General features: G+C 39.9%; 1 protein-coding gene across 1 annotated transcript in view; it reads left to right on the plus strand.

Moving 5' to 3' along the window:
* The window catches only part of DDRGK1 (DDRGK domain containing 1), a 39,644-nt gene that overhangs the window by 7,970 nt on the left and 14,031 nt on the right, over positions 1 to 17,643 (plus strand). Inside the window, exons 3-4 of the mRNA XM_082482699.1 lie at positions 8,245 to 8,351; positions 10,305 to 10,406. Coding sequence (XP_082338825.1) covers positions 8,245 to 8,351; positions 10,305 to 10,406 — 209 coding nt within the window. The remainder of the gene's footprint in view (positions 1 to 8,244; positions 8,352 to 10,304; positions 10,407 to 17,643) is intronic.

Below are 17,643 nucleotides of genomic sequence, written 5' to 3' on the forward strand. Positions count from 1 at the left end.
AGCACCCCTCTGTCACGGACTGTCTGTGTTTGTGCTGCAAAGCCTTTAGCCTGGCCCTGAGCTACATATATTAGTGTGGGGTTTGGCTTTTTTTTTTCCCCTCTTATAGAAGGTTGTGTTACATGTTTTGAAGCTTACTTTGGGGGTATGTGGCATAGGCTTGGAATCTCTTCTTCGATTTGTCCCCTTTCTGTGGGGCCATGTGCTTTTATTGCTGTTCCATTGCAATATAGAGCAGTTTTGTCTAATTACTGCCTTCCTATGAAATAGCAAGTTATTCCCACAGCAGAGTTTTGTGTTATAAAAATTAGTTGACTCACGTGGAAAGAGAGCTCAGAATGCATGCAGTGATGTACAGTCGCAGGCAATGCAGGACCAGTTGGGGCACCCAGGGCTGAAGAGCAAAGTTATTTGGCAGTGTAGACAGATACACTGGAAACAAGCCAGTCCGTTTTCTTCAGTCTTGACTTGTAAATGTTCTTGTTGCTTTAGAAGGCTTCTGAACATCTGCAACTGAAGTGGATTTTTTTTTCGTTGTTAAAATATTGTTACATTTGCTAAAATGTTTTACTAGTAAGTTTCTGTTCTGTGTGTGGAATTTCCACTCTGGGCCTGTGTTTAGCTTTGGGCAAAGCTACCTGATCCTCCTCTGTGTCACTCTGACTTCTGCCACAGGTTGGTGCAGGCGTAACACCAACCCAGTGCTGCAAGATGTCTAGCTCTGAACTCGGGAAGGGCATTAGGGTGCCCTGGCTGTATCTATGTTACCCTTACAAACGTAGAAGTGGAGTCAGGTAGGAACTGCTGTTACCACCAAAGTATTCTGCCTGCCGAGAGCCAGTTTTGCTGTCTCTAGGAAATGGTCTCAAAGCAACAGTTGCAGGCTTTGGAGCGTGGTTAGCATGAGGGTTTTCTGTTTTCCATCTAACAATCAGATTTCAATTCCAGAATGAGAAAGAAAGCTTCAAGGATGAAATAGTAGCCCACAGTTTCTGCTGCCTGTGCTAAGTTGTTGTGTTGTGCCCGGTACTCAAATCTCTTGCTGAATAATGGGGGGGAGAACACAAAACAAATTGTGGCACTAAGATCAGAACCTTGATAACTTTTAATTGTCCGTTCTGTCCTTGAAATCTTAATCTTATTTACTGACAAATCTGGATAAGGAGACATTTAATACAGGCAAAAATAGTAAATAATTGTTTTGAATACTCAAATCTCCACCCATTGTCAGTGGAGCTAAACCAGATTATAATTCTTCCTTTAACTCAGTTGGGTGGGTTAAGACACCTAAAGTACTTGCAGATTGGCACAGACAGAAAATAAAGGGTGAAAGCCTTGACTTTCCTACCAGAACTGCAACCCACGCCACGTACGTAGGTTCCTTATTCATGGGTTCCATGTGGGCTGCGCTGTACTGTGGGGGCAGGCCCGCTAGCCAGGTGCCTACGCTGGCTCGGTTTGCCTGAGTAATGTTTTTCAGTGGTTAGTTGAGTACTCAAAGGAGGTCATCTGTTATGAGAATATCAACATCTATTAATATCCTCTGATGACCAAAGATTGCTGGGGAGATATTTTTTTGTTGGTGACAAAGTAATTCTCAAAATGACTGAGACCCCTGAGCTGTGTTCCACCAGCGTGTCTTCCAGGCCGGCTTAGAAAAATGGGTTTGGTTGGCCTATATTGCCCAACATATTTCTAGTCATAACACTACTGTCTTTCATGCAGCGCAGTGCAATCTAGGCAACTGTTGTTAATGTCTGTGTGCCTCAGAGGACATCTGCTCTGGACATTGTAGCAGGGTGCCTATGCCTTTCTGTGTGGAAAATGAGTCTGAAAGAGTTCTGTATTCATGTGGTTGGGTTGCTTCTGATATCCCAGCTAGCAGACTTAATTAGCTCTGTTGTATCTTAATTTAAATTGAACCCAGACAGAAGTGACTTTGTGTGGCTAGCTACAGCCAAGATGAAAATAAACTCACTGCAAAGCATAAACATGTGTGGATTTCAAGCATTAATAATTTAGGGCAGGAGAGGCCAAGCTAAGCAGCGGAAAGAAGCAGGAGAAAAGGGATAAACTGGAGTTGGGTTGTAGGTTGTTTGGGGCATGCGGTAGTGTGAATAAATAGCATTAGCTATTTTCCAATTTCAGATCCCATTTATTTACTGACTGAGGAAGGGTGTCTTTGGCTATTGTTTTTGCCTGACTGATGCTGTGAGCGCATGTACTTGGATCACCTCTGGGTACATGTTTTGTTGAGAGCTTTTATTTGGTTGCTGATCATGTGCGGAGAAAGCAGTTGCCCAATTCTCTAGTTGAGCTTGCCTTGCTCATTGTGCCTTGAACACTGCAAAAACCTCTGCAGTGAAGTAGATACTTCTCTTGATGCTACATTTTTTTTTGCTTCTTGGAGCAGAAAGAGACCCAGCCAATCTGATGTTTGCATAAAAGTTTTAGTACTGTAACTTCCTATCAAGTGGCAAGAAAGTTGTGGGGATGAACCTACAACGGCAAGTATGGTTGGGTCGTCTTGATCCCACTGTAGTAAAAATAACAAGGGTGATGATCTGAGGCAAATGTCTGTTTGCTTGAAGAACTGTTATACATTAGTCCGAAGGTAACTTTGTACAAACATGTAGTGAGAAAACCTGACTGCCTCAGCACATGATATAGAGTTTGCAGAGACAGAGGCATGCACAGACAGACAGAGTGCCTTTTCCAGGGTTGTTTTATCAGTCAGTGTGTAGGACACAGGTTTTGAGGTCCAGGTTTTCTGTCACTTGGAGTGGCGTCTTGGACCAAAACTTGCTGCTGTTGATTTGGGGGGGTGGCATTTTTGTTGGCTGAAACTGGTGGGTGTCACCACACCATGATTTAGGGTAGTTACAAAGAAACAGACTTCTCTAAGAAATGATAGCAATCTCCAAACTGCCAAGCAAAAGAAAGACAACTGGGCAACCCTCTGGGTGGAAAGCTTTGGTCCATGTTGTGGGTGAGCTGAGCTAGAGAGAGGAAGAAACAAGGCAAAAAGAGAAGGACGTGCCAGGAGAGCCTAAGCAGCCCAGTACATTTCCAGGGAATATTTTCAAGGGTTTAATTTTGAAAGATGCTTACGTCCACATCCTACAAACAATTAACCTCTCTGACTCGTTGCAAAAAGTGTTGCCAAAAAATGGGACTTTTGTTGGTTTGGGGGTTTTTAACAAACAGAAAGTAAAGACTGCATCAAAGAAATAATCTGTTTTTGTCAATGACCTTTATTCCAAACTAGTACAAACTATAGGCTTTGTACATTTGGTAGCAGCATATAACTCCAAAAGGTTAAATATCCCAACATCTGCATAGCTTTTCTCTGAGCTTTTAGCATTGTACATCTGAGCACAGGTGTAGGAATGCCCAGTACAGTGAACGTTAAGTTAAATTTACTTAACTTCCACAGAATCAGTAACAATAAAGCCAACAGCTTTTGACAGTCTGAGTGCTCTAGCTTGTAAAATAAAACACGATAACAAAAAGTTAATGTTTCCAACGTAAATTAAATTTTACGTTCCTCTCCTCTTTTGCCTGGCAAGACTTGGAGATCTCATGTTTTTCTTCATAAGTGTTAATCACTATTGAGGAAGAAAGCACAAAACAAAGTTTTTAGAAGTTTAAAAAAATACAGTAATTAGGCATGTTAAAATGCTCATTATTGCTTTGTGTAGCGTCTAAGTCCAGCATTTAAATCTTGCATCTAAAAAAATCTTGCACAAGTGTTTTCTGCTAGTTTTGAGGAAAAATAATATAAAAAATAATGATAATGTTTTAATCCCCATTCAGTGATGGTTACTGTGCCTAACTTAGAGAAGAATGTGTTTGTGCTGAAATTTCTCAAACTAAGAAGCGCTATTCCTGAGTGGATTCTCTACTTTGCATGTAATGTTTTATGTCCCCATACTCTCACGTGCCAAAAGATATGGAAAATGTGTAAACTTTGAAACACTGATGTGGTCCCATGCTATTCTTGTTTTAACAATTGATAATAGAGCTATATTAACTGATGGAATAGTTGAAGTAATTTTAATGCTTAATCAGTAGTAAAACCTTTCTAGTACAATTAAACTTTGACTACTAATATCCTAACTAGTGAATCAAAAGTTAATTTTGGCTTGCTACTATTTATATAGAAAGTGACTTTATGTTATCAGAGTATCCACAATGTGTGCCCTTGAGACATTTCAAGCACAGATAGTGTGTGGAAGAGGTAGGTGTGTGGTTTCTGAGTTATGCCATATGGTTTTATTCAAGAAAAAAATTAAGTCATTTGACTTCTGCTCAAAAGGGTTAATAGCCTTTGTTTGCTGTCCTTTTTCTGTCCTAAGTGTAAGATTATTTTGTGGCTTCAGATTAATAAGCCAATGTCTTGTTTGGTTCCTAAACTGGATACCTACCAAATTTAAAAAATAAAATAAAATTAAAAATTGTTACAACTGTACCACTGCAGGGCTTTGTTACTTATGAATGCCCAGACCTTTCCATGTGGTGGACCCATTCCTTTTCAGTGGCTAGTGTCATACATCTACTCAATGTTAATAACACGCATATGTCTTCTGCCTTCAGGATGAACTGTTTGTTCTGCCTGGCATCTTACCTCCCTATCTCTTACTCCTTTTGTTAGGTGCTGCATAAGTAGTAAATAAAGCACCTAGCCATGCCCAAAGGACTTCTTGTGAGAGCCACGTGTGCAGCTTGCATCCTTTTTCATGGATGGGAATCCATTTGCTTCACTTCCAAAACTTAATAGGAGGCAAGACAGTCCCTTTGGCATAGATGACAAAGGCAACTAAAATATGAGATGCAGGTTGTTTTATTTGGAGATTTTTCATATTCTGTAAACAGTAGCTGGTAAATTCCTGTCCTGATAGAGAGCATCAGCATTCCAGCACACTTTCTAATGGTATTGGAAAGTATTTTTAAAAAGTACTCTGTAAATTTCAAGAGACTCAAAATTCTGTGTGACTATTAACTGTTTCCTGTTGTCCTGGCTTTCAGAATGTTCAAAACATTAAGGAAAAGCTAAGGTTTCCTGAAGCTACCTCTCAGCTGTCTAGCTGAGCAAACCCTCTGTTTTTGTAAAGCAGAATATGTAAAGTGGTGTGAAAGCATCGCTGTAAGTCAGACTACTTCTGCTTTCTGTCTTCTAGAGCTGGAAGCTGGTGGGAATGCTTTGCAAGCTCTGGAAATGTTGGTATAGTTATGTTGGACTCTGTAAAGATGGACCAGAACATGATGGTAGGGTTGTGACTGTAGATGAAGCTGTCCCATTATGTAAGATCCAAGCAGTTCAAGTGAAGAGGGTCCTGTGTGCCTTGAGGTTTAGCGTTCTTTATTAGCACCATATTGTGAAGTGGGAACAGGACTTTCATGTCCTGTGGTACTGTGAGTGGTTAGGCAAAGTTACTACTGAAAAACTGCTTGTGTCAAGTTTGGAGCACTAAACTTCTCTCCCTTTCCTGCCACAACTCTACATACATCCCAGAACTGCCACGTTTTAAGACATCAGATAAATTGTACAGAGAGTGCGCCACAGAAGATTGGCCTTCAAAAAAAAAACAACCAACAAAACAAACAAACAAAAAAAAAACCCAACCATTTTTGGCTTCAGCTATACGATGATGTCTGATATTAGGCTTCCCAACTGAGTACGCATGCAGGCTGGCCAACCTTAGTCATTTGTGTGATAATAAACTGCTTTCACAACAAGTGAGCATAATTAACTGAATGTCTCACATCTGAAGCACAGGGGCAGATGGAGTGCATGTTCCCGTGGACTGACCCCCTGTCAGGTCTACTAGTGTTGACAATTATGAGTATGTGAAAAGTGATTGTTAAAAGTTGCTGAAATGATAGCTGCTTCATGTGTTAAAAAAAAAAAAAAAAAAAAAAGGTGCAGCTATTCTGCTATAATAACCAATTGATTCAGCAAATCCATTTGACCGTGTGCTTATATTCTTGTCAGCATGTTCAGGTTTATTTAACACATACTAATTGCACACAGGTTTAGTGCACTGTTGACCTTTAATGCTCTGCTGAATCATGGGCTGCGTCTGCATCACTGTCTCTGTCTTTTTTTGGGTATAACTCCATGCGCTAGAAAAAACTTGGAGGAAGTGGTACTTAAGGGATCATCACATCAAATGCTTCAAATGGGAGGAAAGCAAATGCTACTGAACAAAGGCGTGTTAGATTCAGGACTGGAAAAAGGCTTTAAAAGCCTTTCTAGACTTCTGCCTGACTTCTGGCTCAGGTACTCTTAACATAGAAGAAATCTGAGAAGCACTCAGTGCCTCAGGTTGAATAGTGTCATAGATGGTGTTTTATACTTGTGATGTTTTCCAGAAATAATTTTCTAAAGAATAATACCATTATTGAACTTTTAGTTTTGGAGTAATAACTGCTAATGCTGGGTTGCTCACCCATTATGTTTGGAACTCCCCTTGGCCTGGTATTTAAAAAATAAAGTTATTTTAAGCTTCAGCAAAATTGTAGAAGCAACTGTTTCAAGCCTGAGTGTCCCCTGTTGCTCTCTTTGTTTGTGGCACAGGAAGGGGGAACCCCTTTTGATCATCTCAGTAATCAGATACCAGTAATTCTCTGAAGCCCCATTTGGCAAGCCTGCTTTATATTAACTTCCATATCCTCAAAACAGCTAAGTTATTTGAGAGCCACCTACACAGCTCTCAATTACATTTGTTTCTGATGATGTGTCTTGGTGGCTTAACCATAGTACCATACTGTGTATTGGAATTAGTAAAACAAGACTGTTTCAAATCTAATTCTACATATAAAAGAAGGGTGAGTCTCGTTCATCCATATGCTCCTATAACAGCAGCTTTTTGGGGTTCGCAAAAAGGGGGACCAGGGTCTCTGGAGAGAGCTCCCTACAGAAAACATCATTCTGCCAGCCCTGCTAAACCAGTTCTGGTGATTGGCACCGTACAGTCAGCTCCAGGTACAACTGCTGCAGGCTCTCATGCAACTGGTTATCAAACATGATTGTCTTTTTCTTCTTGTTAGCCCTGCCTTAGAAACCAAGGGCTCAGAGGTTGTGTGAGTGGGGAATTGTTGGGGTTTTTTTACCCCCCAATGACGAGGGCCAAAACTTAACTGAGGAAGAACTTCCCCTGCACACTTCTCCCCTTCTCCCTCCCTAAATAAACACTGCATGTCAGGAAAATTGCAGGAGATGGCTGTGTCATTCTTCAGATTACCCAGCAGACTTCAAGTGTGTGGATCTGAAGTCAGTATCAAGCATAACAGCACTGTGGATGCTCAAAGTGTAAATTACTTTAACCAAAAAAGGAATTTCTTTTTGATTCTGATATCTGATTCAGACACATGAATCTCTGTGTATTGTGTAGTGTTTCATGAAGTGAGCTAATGATTTCTCTTTGAGTGTTGAGGTCAATCCAAAGTACTTGTGTTGTAGGACCAAGGACTAATTTAGATTAGCAACTAAAGTGGCCAAGATGTTCATGAGACATTGGTCTGGGGGAAGCAGGGAGGAAATGGCAGTCTTTAAAAGTTCTTTTGTCTTACTTAGCCCCTGGGTGAGCTGAAATATAATGTATTTGTACATCATCTGAGCATAACACTTTCATATTTCACAGTTGCAGAAATCATCCTTGCAAACAACCAATTGTTGTACAACAGGGAACTATTTACATGTAGTTTTATTGCAGTCAGGCCCAAGATCTGCATTGCAGGGATTTATTTTTTTCTTCCTCCCTTAAAAGTTAGTTTTATCAGGCTAGAACCAGTGGATGAGTGGCATGCCCCTGAATCCCACTTTTTGAATGGATGTCTGTTGTGCTAAGCTTAAAGGTAACTGGGAAGAAAGTCTCTGCAGGTTAGTGTTAAGCAGTTATATAATGACAACTATTAGCACATTTTACGTATAAGAGAAAGGATGTCTTTTAATTGTGGAAAGCAGGAAATGTTTATGAAAAGCCTTCCTTCAATAGATCAAGTAAATTTTTACCTCTGGCTTCACTTGAGTGTGTTTGCCTTGTTACTTCTACTCTGTGGCTTTGGCAGTCCTGTGTGGGGTTGGTTTTTTTTTTTTTTCCTTTTTCCATCTAATAGGTCTTGTCTGAAACGTATGTGTGTCTCCTTTTCATCTGCTGCTGCTTTCCTAGGAAGCAGTGAAGTTTCTCAAAGGGATTTTTTACAGACAATTTAAAATTTGCCGTTTATGCAATGTTGCAGAGGAAGATGATGCTGAGGAGGTGCCAGAATTTCAGGTGTCTGGGAAAATTGGAGCAAAGAAGCAGAGGAAATTAGAAGAGAAACAAGCCAGAAAAGCACAGAGAGAGGTAAGCATTTCCTGCCATGTACAGAGATCAGAGCAGAGGCTGAATAGCAGTACTCAGCAAAGAACTGGTGATGACAGACACCCCAGAAAGGCAAAGTCAGTATCATCACTACAACAGTTGTGTATTTGTTTTAAAAATGTAAATCCAGCTTTTTGTGTAGTACCCCAAGAGGGCCATGGAAAATGTTGTCTGGTTTTCTTTCCATTAGATTCTCTGGCATTCTCATGGGGAGGAGAGAGGAATTAAACTCTTGAATGCTTTTTATTGGATGTTTCCAGTGGCTTACAGCTTTATGTCAGTACTGTCTCCCCTTAAAAATACAATCAAGCCCACATAGCATTGTTGTAACACTGGGACTGTGACCAAAACTGTGGGCAGTTCTGAATAGTGTTGCATGTGCTCTCATAGTGCAAAAACTTTATATGGGTTTATCTATGTTTAATCATGTTTATTGTTTTTAGGGATTGGGGGAAATAAAAAGTAGGCCCTGTAGTCCACTGAAATCTACGATGCAGTCAGATGCAGGTTGAAGTTTGGACCTTAAACCAAGACCACGTATACAGAGTGAACACACTGTAGCTTTTCAGTTATTCTCTCTTACATCTATGTGTAAAAGTACTTAAATACTGTTGCATTTTTTCAGTTTTGCCCAGCATTTTGCTGTTTACTCCAGGGAAGCAACAGGCTTTTTGAAACTTACTTTCTGAACTGTGCTCCTGGATGGCAGTAGGTTATACATTAATTCCTTTTAATTGTTCTATATATTTTTTGCAAACTCTGTATTGTTCTGTAACTTGAAGCATGAGGTTGTAAGAAATAGATAAAACTTAAACGGCCTTTGTATAACAGAGGCTGGAGTGCACAGTGGACTTCACACATTTTACAAAAAGACAGGGTTTATGAAACTACGAACATTTCTAATGTGTAGAGGGTCCAAACAAAGCCAGTGAAATCCCATCTTGAGAATTTTAGTGTCACCTGAGGTTTAAGTCCAGTTTCTGCTTAACACTGTGGTGATATGCGCTGTAGATAGGGTGGTTTGTAATAAACTTGGTTATTATGTTATATATAAACTTCCATTACAATCCTTTTCTCACTCTATGCTTTAACCATTTCGTCATTACTTTCCATATTCATTCTATTTAATTAACCTTTTTTTTTTGTGGAAAATTTGAGCAAAGTTGAATGAAGTTAGATAAGCATCGGTTGGTGGAGTGAGGAATCTTTTGTTTAATTTTAAAACATGCTGATTTTTATTTTCCCGTATAGACAGATAAATTCCTTGGTTAGGTCTTTTTCTCTGAAACATTCAAAGCCACAAATCCTCCATTTGAATGTCTTCTGCTTGTTCTCTTAATGTATTTTCAAATTTTAAGTATACTGAGACTAAAGACCAACTTAAAATAAATCTCTAAACAATACAGTAAACGCCCTTTTCCCCCCATTTTGCAACAATCTCTTTGCTAGGTTTGGTTTAAAAACAAATAATAAAATGATTTGAAGGGACCACTACAACTTTTTCTTTAAGAGATTATGCCCAGGTTAATGACAAATTTGAATGTACTTAGTTTTACAGAATTTATATTCCCCTTTCCTTTTTTTCTCCTCTCCTTAGAGTCCATTGAGGAGAAATGGAATGCCATGACACAGTATTACCTAATATCACTACAGTAATAAGCTCATATGCACATAAAAAGTTTAAACCCTTATTGAGATAGAGATAATGCAAGTGAGAAGAGTGATTTCTAAATTTACCACAATGTTAAGTATGCTGAAGATTGGGGGAGGGGGAGTTAAATGATAATGACTTTTTGGTTTTAGTCTTCTTACTGTTTCTTTCTGAACGTGCATCTAGGAAGATAGTAAGACACACACACAGTGTTATCACAATATGAAATTAAAAAAATGTGTATTCTGGAAGAGTAAGGCTGGGCTTGCACAATTTTTTTTTAGGCTGAAGAAGCAGAACGAGAAGAACGGAAAAAGCTTGAGTCAAAAAGAGAGGAGGAAAGGCGGAAAGAAGAGGAGAAAATACGTCTCGAGGAAGAACGACAGGTGGGATTGGTTGTATTTATAGATGGAAATTTTGAACGAGGTTTGTCTTTGAGATTGTTTCTATGTAAGTTCTGTGATTGGCAGAATTCACTTTGGCTTTCGTTATATTGCATACATCTTTTATTTATTTGGGGGTTTTCTACATTTTGTTTGAATTACAGTTATACTCGGTTGTTTGAACTGTAGATCCCAGCTTTGTTCCCCTAAGTGCTTGGCAGAAGTGAAAACTGCTCCAAATATCAATACACACATGTAGCAGCAAGCACTCACCCAGTCAAGTCTAGGGCAAAATGAAACCCAGTCTCCTGGTAGTGGATCTGCTACCCCTGTATGCCATAGTGACAGATTGTTTGGTCAATTTGTTGAGTTGATAAACGTAGCTGATAAAGTTGGCCAGTAGTTCATCTGGGAGCTGTTTAAGTGCAGGTATATGAAGGAAGGAGTTGTACGTAGTAGCAAGAGAAATTCTGGGGGTTGCTTGCTTGGTGTCTGACAGGAGAATTTTGTTTATCACAGAATCATAGGATAATGTAGGTTGGAAGGGACCTCTGGAGACCATCTGGTCTATCTTCCTGCTCAAACCATGTCCAGTTAGAGCAGGTTGCTTGGGACCTTGACCAGCCCAGCTTTGAGTGTCTCTTAAGGAAGGAGATGTCGCAACTTCACTGGGCCCCTGTTTCATTATGCTCATTTAAGCTGCCTGACAGCTGTAACCAGCAGGGCAGAAAGTGAAAGACATCGGCAACCGATTTTACAGCTGTTGTGTAAAATGATACAATTTTATCCTAATTATACAAATTTACGTGTGCTTTAAATTAAACATTTCTAAACTATGCATACGAATGTGTGTGTTAGCAGGAATGACCCAGAAAAACAGGTACTGTGCAATTGAAATGCTTTTGTTGAATACTTTCATCAGTGAGGGAGGCAAACTTACTTCAAAGCTGCTTTGTATATTCTGGGCATCAGTGCTACTGTCTTAAGAACTAGGAACAAGTTTCATGCTCTCTGGTGCTTGAGCAAGTTGTGTGGTAGCTTTGCAACATGCTTCTGGAGGCAAGGACCAAAGTGTTCTGCACAATCCTATGCTTAATAATTGCTGTCCCAGAGGAGCATAGCTCCCAGCTTTCAGCATCAATTTTTGGGGATACTTAAATGTGCATGGAAATTTGTGTCCCTGCTTTGTAATGAGCAGATTTATTTTAATTTGTTCTATGTGCAGGTTGTGTAAGTAGGGTGTGTTGCTGATAACATTTTAAAAGAGGAAAAGACAATTTTTCCTTTCCTTTGTTTGGGGCATGAAGGCAGAATAAAGCAATTAAAATTTTTTCCGTAGATTACACACACATGTTGTATCCATGAGATCTTTTGTAGAATGTACATTTACCTCTGGGGTTATCTCCCCCCAAATCCTTTATCTTCTGAGCTCTGTGTTTCCTTTTCATCAATAGAAGGCTCCTGAATTTTAGAAATTGAACTTGATGAGGAGGGTGTCAGTACGACAACATCAGGATATGTAGCATGGCCCGAGACTTTGACTTCTAAAGCAACTTGGAAAAACTTCCAGGAGACAAGTTGTTCCACAGCTGCCCTTCTGAGAAAGATGTAGTAATTTAGAAGTAACTGGTAGTGGTCAAAGCATGAATCCTGAGGTTGGATAACTGATCTCAGCTAGTCTGAGGCACTCCTGTGCTTAGCCAAGCTGTTTCCTAACAGCAGAACTATCGGCCTTGGCTTCCTGTGGATCCACATCTACCACATTTCCCCTGCCCACACACTTCAGTAGCACCAGCTTCTGCCGTGTGGTCCCTGTGACCACTCTGCTTTTCTCCTAAGTATCGCCAACTTCTCCCCCTCAAACTTGCAGCTCAGAAGCAGGTAAGACAAGCTCTGGCTGCCTCTAAAGCACATGTCTGTTGCCCATCCTGCTGGCCATGGAGCTTGGCAAAACAGAGATGGCAGTTTCCCTCCAGTGGGGTATTCTTTTAAGTGTTTTGTCTCCACTCAGTTCACTAACTTATATTGAATTCCCAGAAACTTAGGAAAAAAAAATACTTGAAACCCTGAAGAGTTGTTTGAAATGAATCAAATGACGCCAGTAGTCTGGGGGGAATTAGGAGGTCACACTGGCTGGATGCTAGCGTTGTTTAAATGTCACTTCCTTTAGAGGAGGCTAATGAACAGAATTTTAATTCCTTGCAGAGTGGTGTCAGCGTGGCAGGTGAATTGCTAAGCAAATTGCAGTTGAGCTTGGCCAACCTGCTCAAAAGAAGCTGTAGACCAGGACAAAGATCTTATCCTGTTGATTGCCTACAGGTTTGACTGGGGTTTAGTGGTGCAGCTGACTAATCAGGACCAGTCAGGCATGGTTGAAAAGTTGAGTAGAAAATAAGGGTGAAATTCTAACTAGAGGTTTCTTCACACAGAAAGTGCTTATTAACATATTTAACATTTTTTTTTAATCCATGTCTGTTCAATTTAGGGCTGAGTAATTTATTTTTGCTGAGTGTGAAAAATCTTATTTGTTTTTAATTTACTTTTTAGTATTCCTAGTACAGATTGCACTAAAACACTTCCACCTGCATTTCACAAGGCTCAGTGAAAAAGAGGAATGTGAACTGAGGCTTTGGGGCTTTTATTTTATTTTTTTAAATTTTGTTCTCAACAATCCAAAGGAGTACTTACTAGAATTTTGAAATTTTCTCAGATGCCTGAATCTAGCTTGCTATTTGCTTTAGGCAATAACTTCCTTGGCTACTTAAATTCTGTAATTTTAACCTTTTTTTTGTTTGGTTTGTGTATTTTTCCCAATAGTCTTTAGCAGGGCAGCAAGCCAATCCATCAGGCTACATCACAAACATTATTCTGCTACTCAGGCAAAAGTGCTTTCAATATTTTATTTTTTCCTTGAGTCTGAGACAGATAATCCAGTAACCGCTGAATATTTTGAGTGTGGATTGAAGTAAACGTGTCTGATAATATTTAATATACATCCTCAAGTGGTTTTTAGTAATTTCAAGTCTCTGTCTTCATCCAAGTCTTTAACAGGAAACAGAACAATTCAAGACTTGTACATGTTTAGGCTGTGTTGCTTGAGTTCCTGCTTTAGTCAGCAGAGAAAGCAGTATTACAGGGAGCACAATAATAAGAAGATTTCAGTGTTTTAGTCTTGACTGGGTGATAGGAGGGGAAACAAATAGAATGAATAGATACTTGATTACTGTGCATGTAAGCATAGCCTGTCTTTATGATCATAACATCTTATCTATCAAACCTTGTTATAGACTGATTCTGTGATGTAAAAGATACTGACTGTCTCTTCTAGGCCCCTATAAGGGATAAAGGGATTATTTGATTTATTATGTTTTTATAGAATACATAGGAAAAAATGTCTTTTATACGTTACTCTAGAGAATTCTTCATTTCTGTGATTCTTCATTTCCACAAGTAACGTTTTGTCACAAGTAAGCCATTGTGGACTACACATGTGATAGCAGTATTCCCCCATATAAGTTAGGAGATGGAAAGGCAAAATTATGAAACGTAACTCAAGTAGTGATTGATAGTCATGAGATAAAAAACAGAGGGTAGCTGGTTGTATGATTTTTGGAGCCAGTTTGATCACTGACACTTCTGTAGTTTATATAATCCCACACAAGAAATTTAATTTATTACTAAAATTTGTCTAAGGAATGTTACGGTTATCAGCTTCATTTTTTTTCCCTTCCTTTTCTGGTACATCAGAGTATTTCTGCAGGTTTAGTAACAGTGGCAACTCTCCAAACAAGCACAGCCAGCTTTGTTAGCTAAATTTCAGTTTAACTTTTTTTTCAATCTCTTTCCCAAGAAGTGCTACCAAAATTGTGCAAACTTCTGTGAACATTGAGATTGGCTTTGTGTAAAGCAGAGTTTCCTTTCAGCGTTTCAGCTACAGCCTTAAACTAATAGCTGAATCCTGGTCAACAGCAATGGGCGATTCCTGCGCCATTCAATACCATCTAAAAGTTTGTCAGATGACGAGGGAAGTCAAATAGATCAGGAGGATATAAAATCATGTTGCAGCATGCAGATCTTCTAGAAATTCCCCAGCGTTGATCTTTGATAAAGTCACCAGGACTGTTAACCCTTTCACACACACACCACTCAAGTGGTTTGAGAGTCGGAATCTAGTGGAAATAGTGAATTTTTGAGTCAGATGAAAACCCATGTTGTTTTAAAGGCAAGTTGATATGTCTCCTCAATTAGTTTTGGGCAATTGTACACACTGCTGTACTACAAGTGGGAACTGTTCCTTCAAGGGAGTTATGGGGGCTAAAGTCTTGAATATTCTTGAGAAAAACAACCCCCTGGTTCTATTTAAATGTATTTGTATGCATATATAAATAAAATGTGGTTGTCCTTTGGCTCCAGTGTTGCAAACCAGATAATATATTTTTAAATTCATGTTTCCTTTCCAGTGTTCTGATGACCTGATTGGCTATGCATGTGAGGAAGCTCCTTTATAATTGGCATTTGCTTCAGCTCTGCTTTACCCTGGGGATTTCCCTTTCACTCTTGGAGTTTTTTAGTGGTGAGATGGTTTACCAACTGCCACCTTATCAATGAGAGCGAACTTCCTCTGATGTTGCAAAACAGTGTCTTTATACAAAGCCTTGCAGATTGCTCACACAAGAGCTTTTTTTTTTTTTTTGCTTTCTTTTTTTTCCTGTGCACAGGGATTTTTGTAGAATTTACTCCCTCAGCCTAGCTTTGCCATACTAAGGAAAGTGCTTGTGCAGATGCAGGGTTCACAGCTATCACTCTTCTATACTAAAATGTAGCGTTGAATGGGGTGCATTGCCTGCAAACCCATTGCAGAGTGGACCGCTCTGGAAGCGTAGCTTGATACAGTAGAGAAACTACCAGCCTTCCAGGGAGCAAGTTTTTAACTGTTGTGAAACAAAAGGCCACAGCAGGAGTGGGGACTGGTGTTTGTTTACTGTTACATTAAAACGAGATCTGGCGCAGCTGGGCCCAGTTTCCAAACTAGGGCAATTTAATTAAGCTTTCAGTTTTGCATTTTAAGTGCCTAAATAAAAATGGTCTGTATCTTAAGAGCTATAGAAATGGAGGATCAGCTAGTGATCCCAAGGGTCCTGTTGAAGCTTTTGAGAACTAAGACCCTAAGGTTTTGTCCCTTTGATTTGATATTTGATCATGTAAGAATAGGCATCTGGTTTTAGAATGTTGTTTGTTGAGTTATTTTACTATGTGTAGCATTAAGTGAACATCGAGATTTGAGTTCTTAGCAGAGCTTTCTATTATCTGTTTGGCGTTTAGAGCCAGTATATACATAAACAGTGCATTTCTGGAGGCTGATGGAGACTACTATGTCATTTCAGTTTAAGCATCAGCTTTCAAGTGTGTATATTTTCCTGAAAATTAATTTCTCCTCAGAAAGTACAAGTTGAAAAGCTTGCAGAGAACTCATTCTACTCTGATTTTGATGGGATGAGGACTGGTAAGAACACTTATTCTGTCTTTCTATAGGTATTTTTTTTATTTTGGGTCTAAGCAGTGTGGGGGTGGGGAGGAATCCTAGAGACCCATCTGCTCTATGCCAAATTATTTACTCTAAAGTCCCTTTTCAATTCCTGCGGAACCTGCACTAACAGCATGAAAACTGGATGTTCTACAAAGAGGGTTTCTTTGGTCTCTGAACCTCAAAGCATTTGGCACAGGAACTAGTATGCTTTTCCTCAGTCTGCATGTTAAGAAACAGCTGCAAACCAGGGATGACTGGTAGCAGGTAGTGGTTGAAGAGAGACCAGCGTTTGGTCTACCTTTCTCACTAGCAATGAGATCTCTTCCACTTAGCAGTCAAATAAGATGCCTGTAAATGATTTGTTTGTCAGCAAGTTGGTCCTTTATCTGATTTGGAGGAGAGTGGGCATAGCACACAACTAGCAGTTTCCTCTCAGGGAAAGCTGCTTAGGCAAAGCTCTCAGAAAAGCTACTTACTCTATAGGCCAATATCGCTTAGTCTCAGTGTCACCTTAAATGGGTTATTCCATTGAAAGCTAGAAACAGTAGTTCAGTATCTAGTTGCTGGACAATATTGTAAGGGTTCTCAGCCTCTGCTAAAAATAGTGGTGCATGATAAACCTTCAAAGGCTGTAATCTGTCAACCAGCCAGAACAGTGCAGTTATTCAAGCAGCCATCCCAGGACTCCAGAGGGATTTGTGATCCCAAGAGTCAAGGTCTGCTTCCAGCTGTAAGTCTAAAAGAGTTTTCAAGTTGCTATGGGTTTCATCCGGTAGAAGATTGGTCTCTTGTGCCGTTGGCACAATTAATGTTTTTGATATCATGGAAATAATCATTGTGATCAAGATAAGAGGCAAACAGAAGGTAATGACCTGAAAGGAGCCACACAGCAAATGCAGGTCCTCAGTGGGCAGGTGGGACGGAGAGAGCCTGGAGAGCAGTCCCCTGAAGGACTGGGACTGGCTGTGGTGGGAGGTTGGTGCTGACCAGGTCTGTTATAGAAAGGGGTAAGAGTGTTGGAAAGTGTCTCACAGAGTGCTGGAGATCCACAGACTGCATAGAGATCTGGAAGCTCTTGGGTGTCTGCTATGCAAGGTGGCAAGCACGCAGGGTACAGTCAATCCAGCAGTAATAATGTGGACATTTTGTCAGAAAAATGAGAGAAGGAAGAAAGGTTTGAGTGATTAAGTTGGTCTTGTTTTGTTTGTTTGTTTTTTTTTTCCTGTTAAAGACATGATCAAAGTGGGAGAGTTTGTGCTTCAGGTGTGTATAGTAAACTGATCAAAAAGAAATCTTTACAATGTAGCAAGCCCCCAGTTTGGGTAACATTTAGGTGGCTGAGAAGAGAAGCAAACCTGCTTTAAAAAAAAAAAAAAGGCAAGCAGCTGAAGGTGAGCATCTGCAGTTACCAAATTTCCATGATGCTGGGATTTCCCCACCACCCCACCCATCGTTTAAGGGAGGTGGCCCAGCTATTATCTCTCCTCTGAGCCACATGCTTTACCACTTAACTCCACAGCAGTTAATGAGATCAGAATGGAGAGAGGCAAAGAAACCTGACTAACAAAGATGTGGTTTTTTTTAATTTATATTTGAGCTGAGTGCCCCCTGTATGACTTGCATGAAGCAAGTACTGGTCTCTGTTTCATTAGTAGACCCTGGGGTGCTGAGAGTGTTTCCGTGTGTGGGTTACGCATACAGACAGACTGGTTT

The sequence above is a fragment of the Vanellus vanellus genome, assembly GCF_965231255.1.
Source record: "Vanellus vanellus genome assembly, chromosome: 4".
Classification (NCBI taxonomy): domain Eukaryota; kingdom Metazoa; phylum Chordata; class Aves; order Charadriiformes; family Charadriidae; genus Vanellus; species Vanellus vanellus.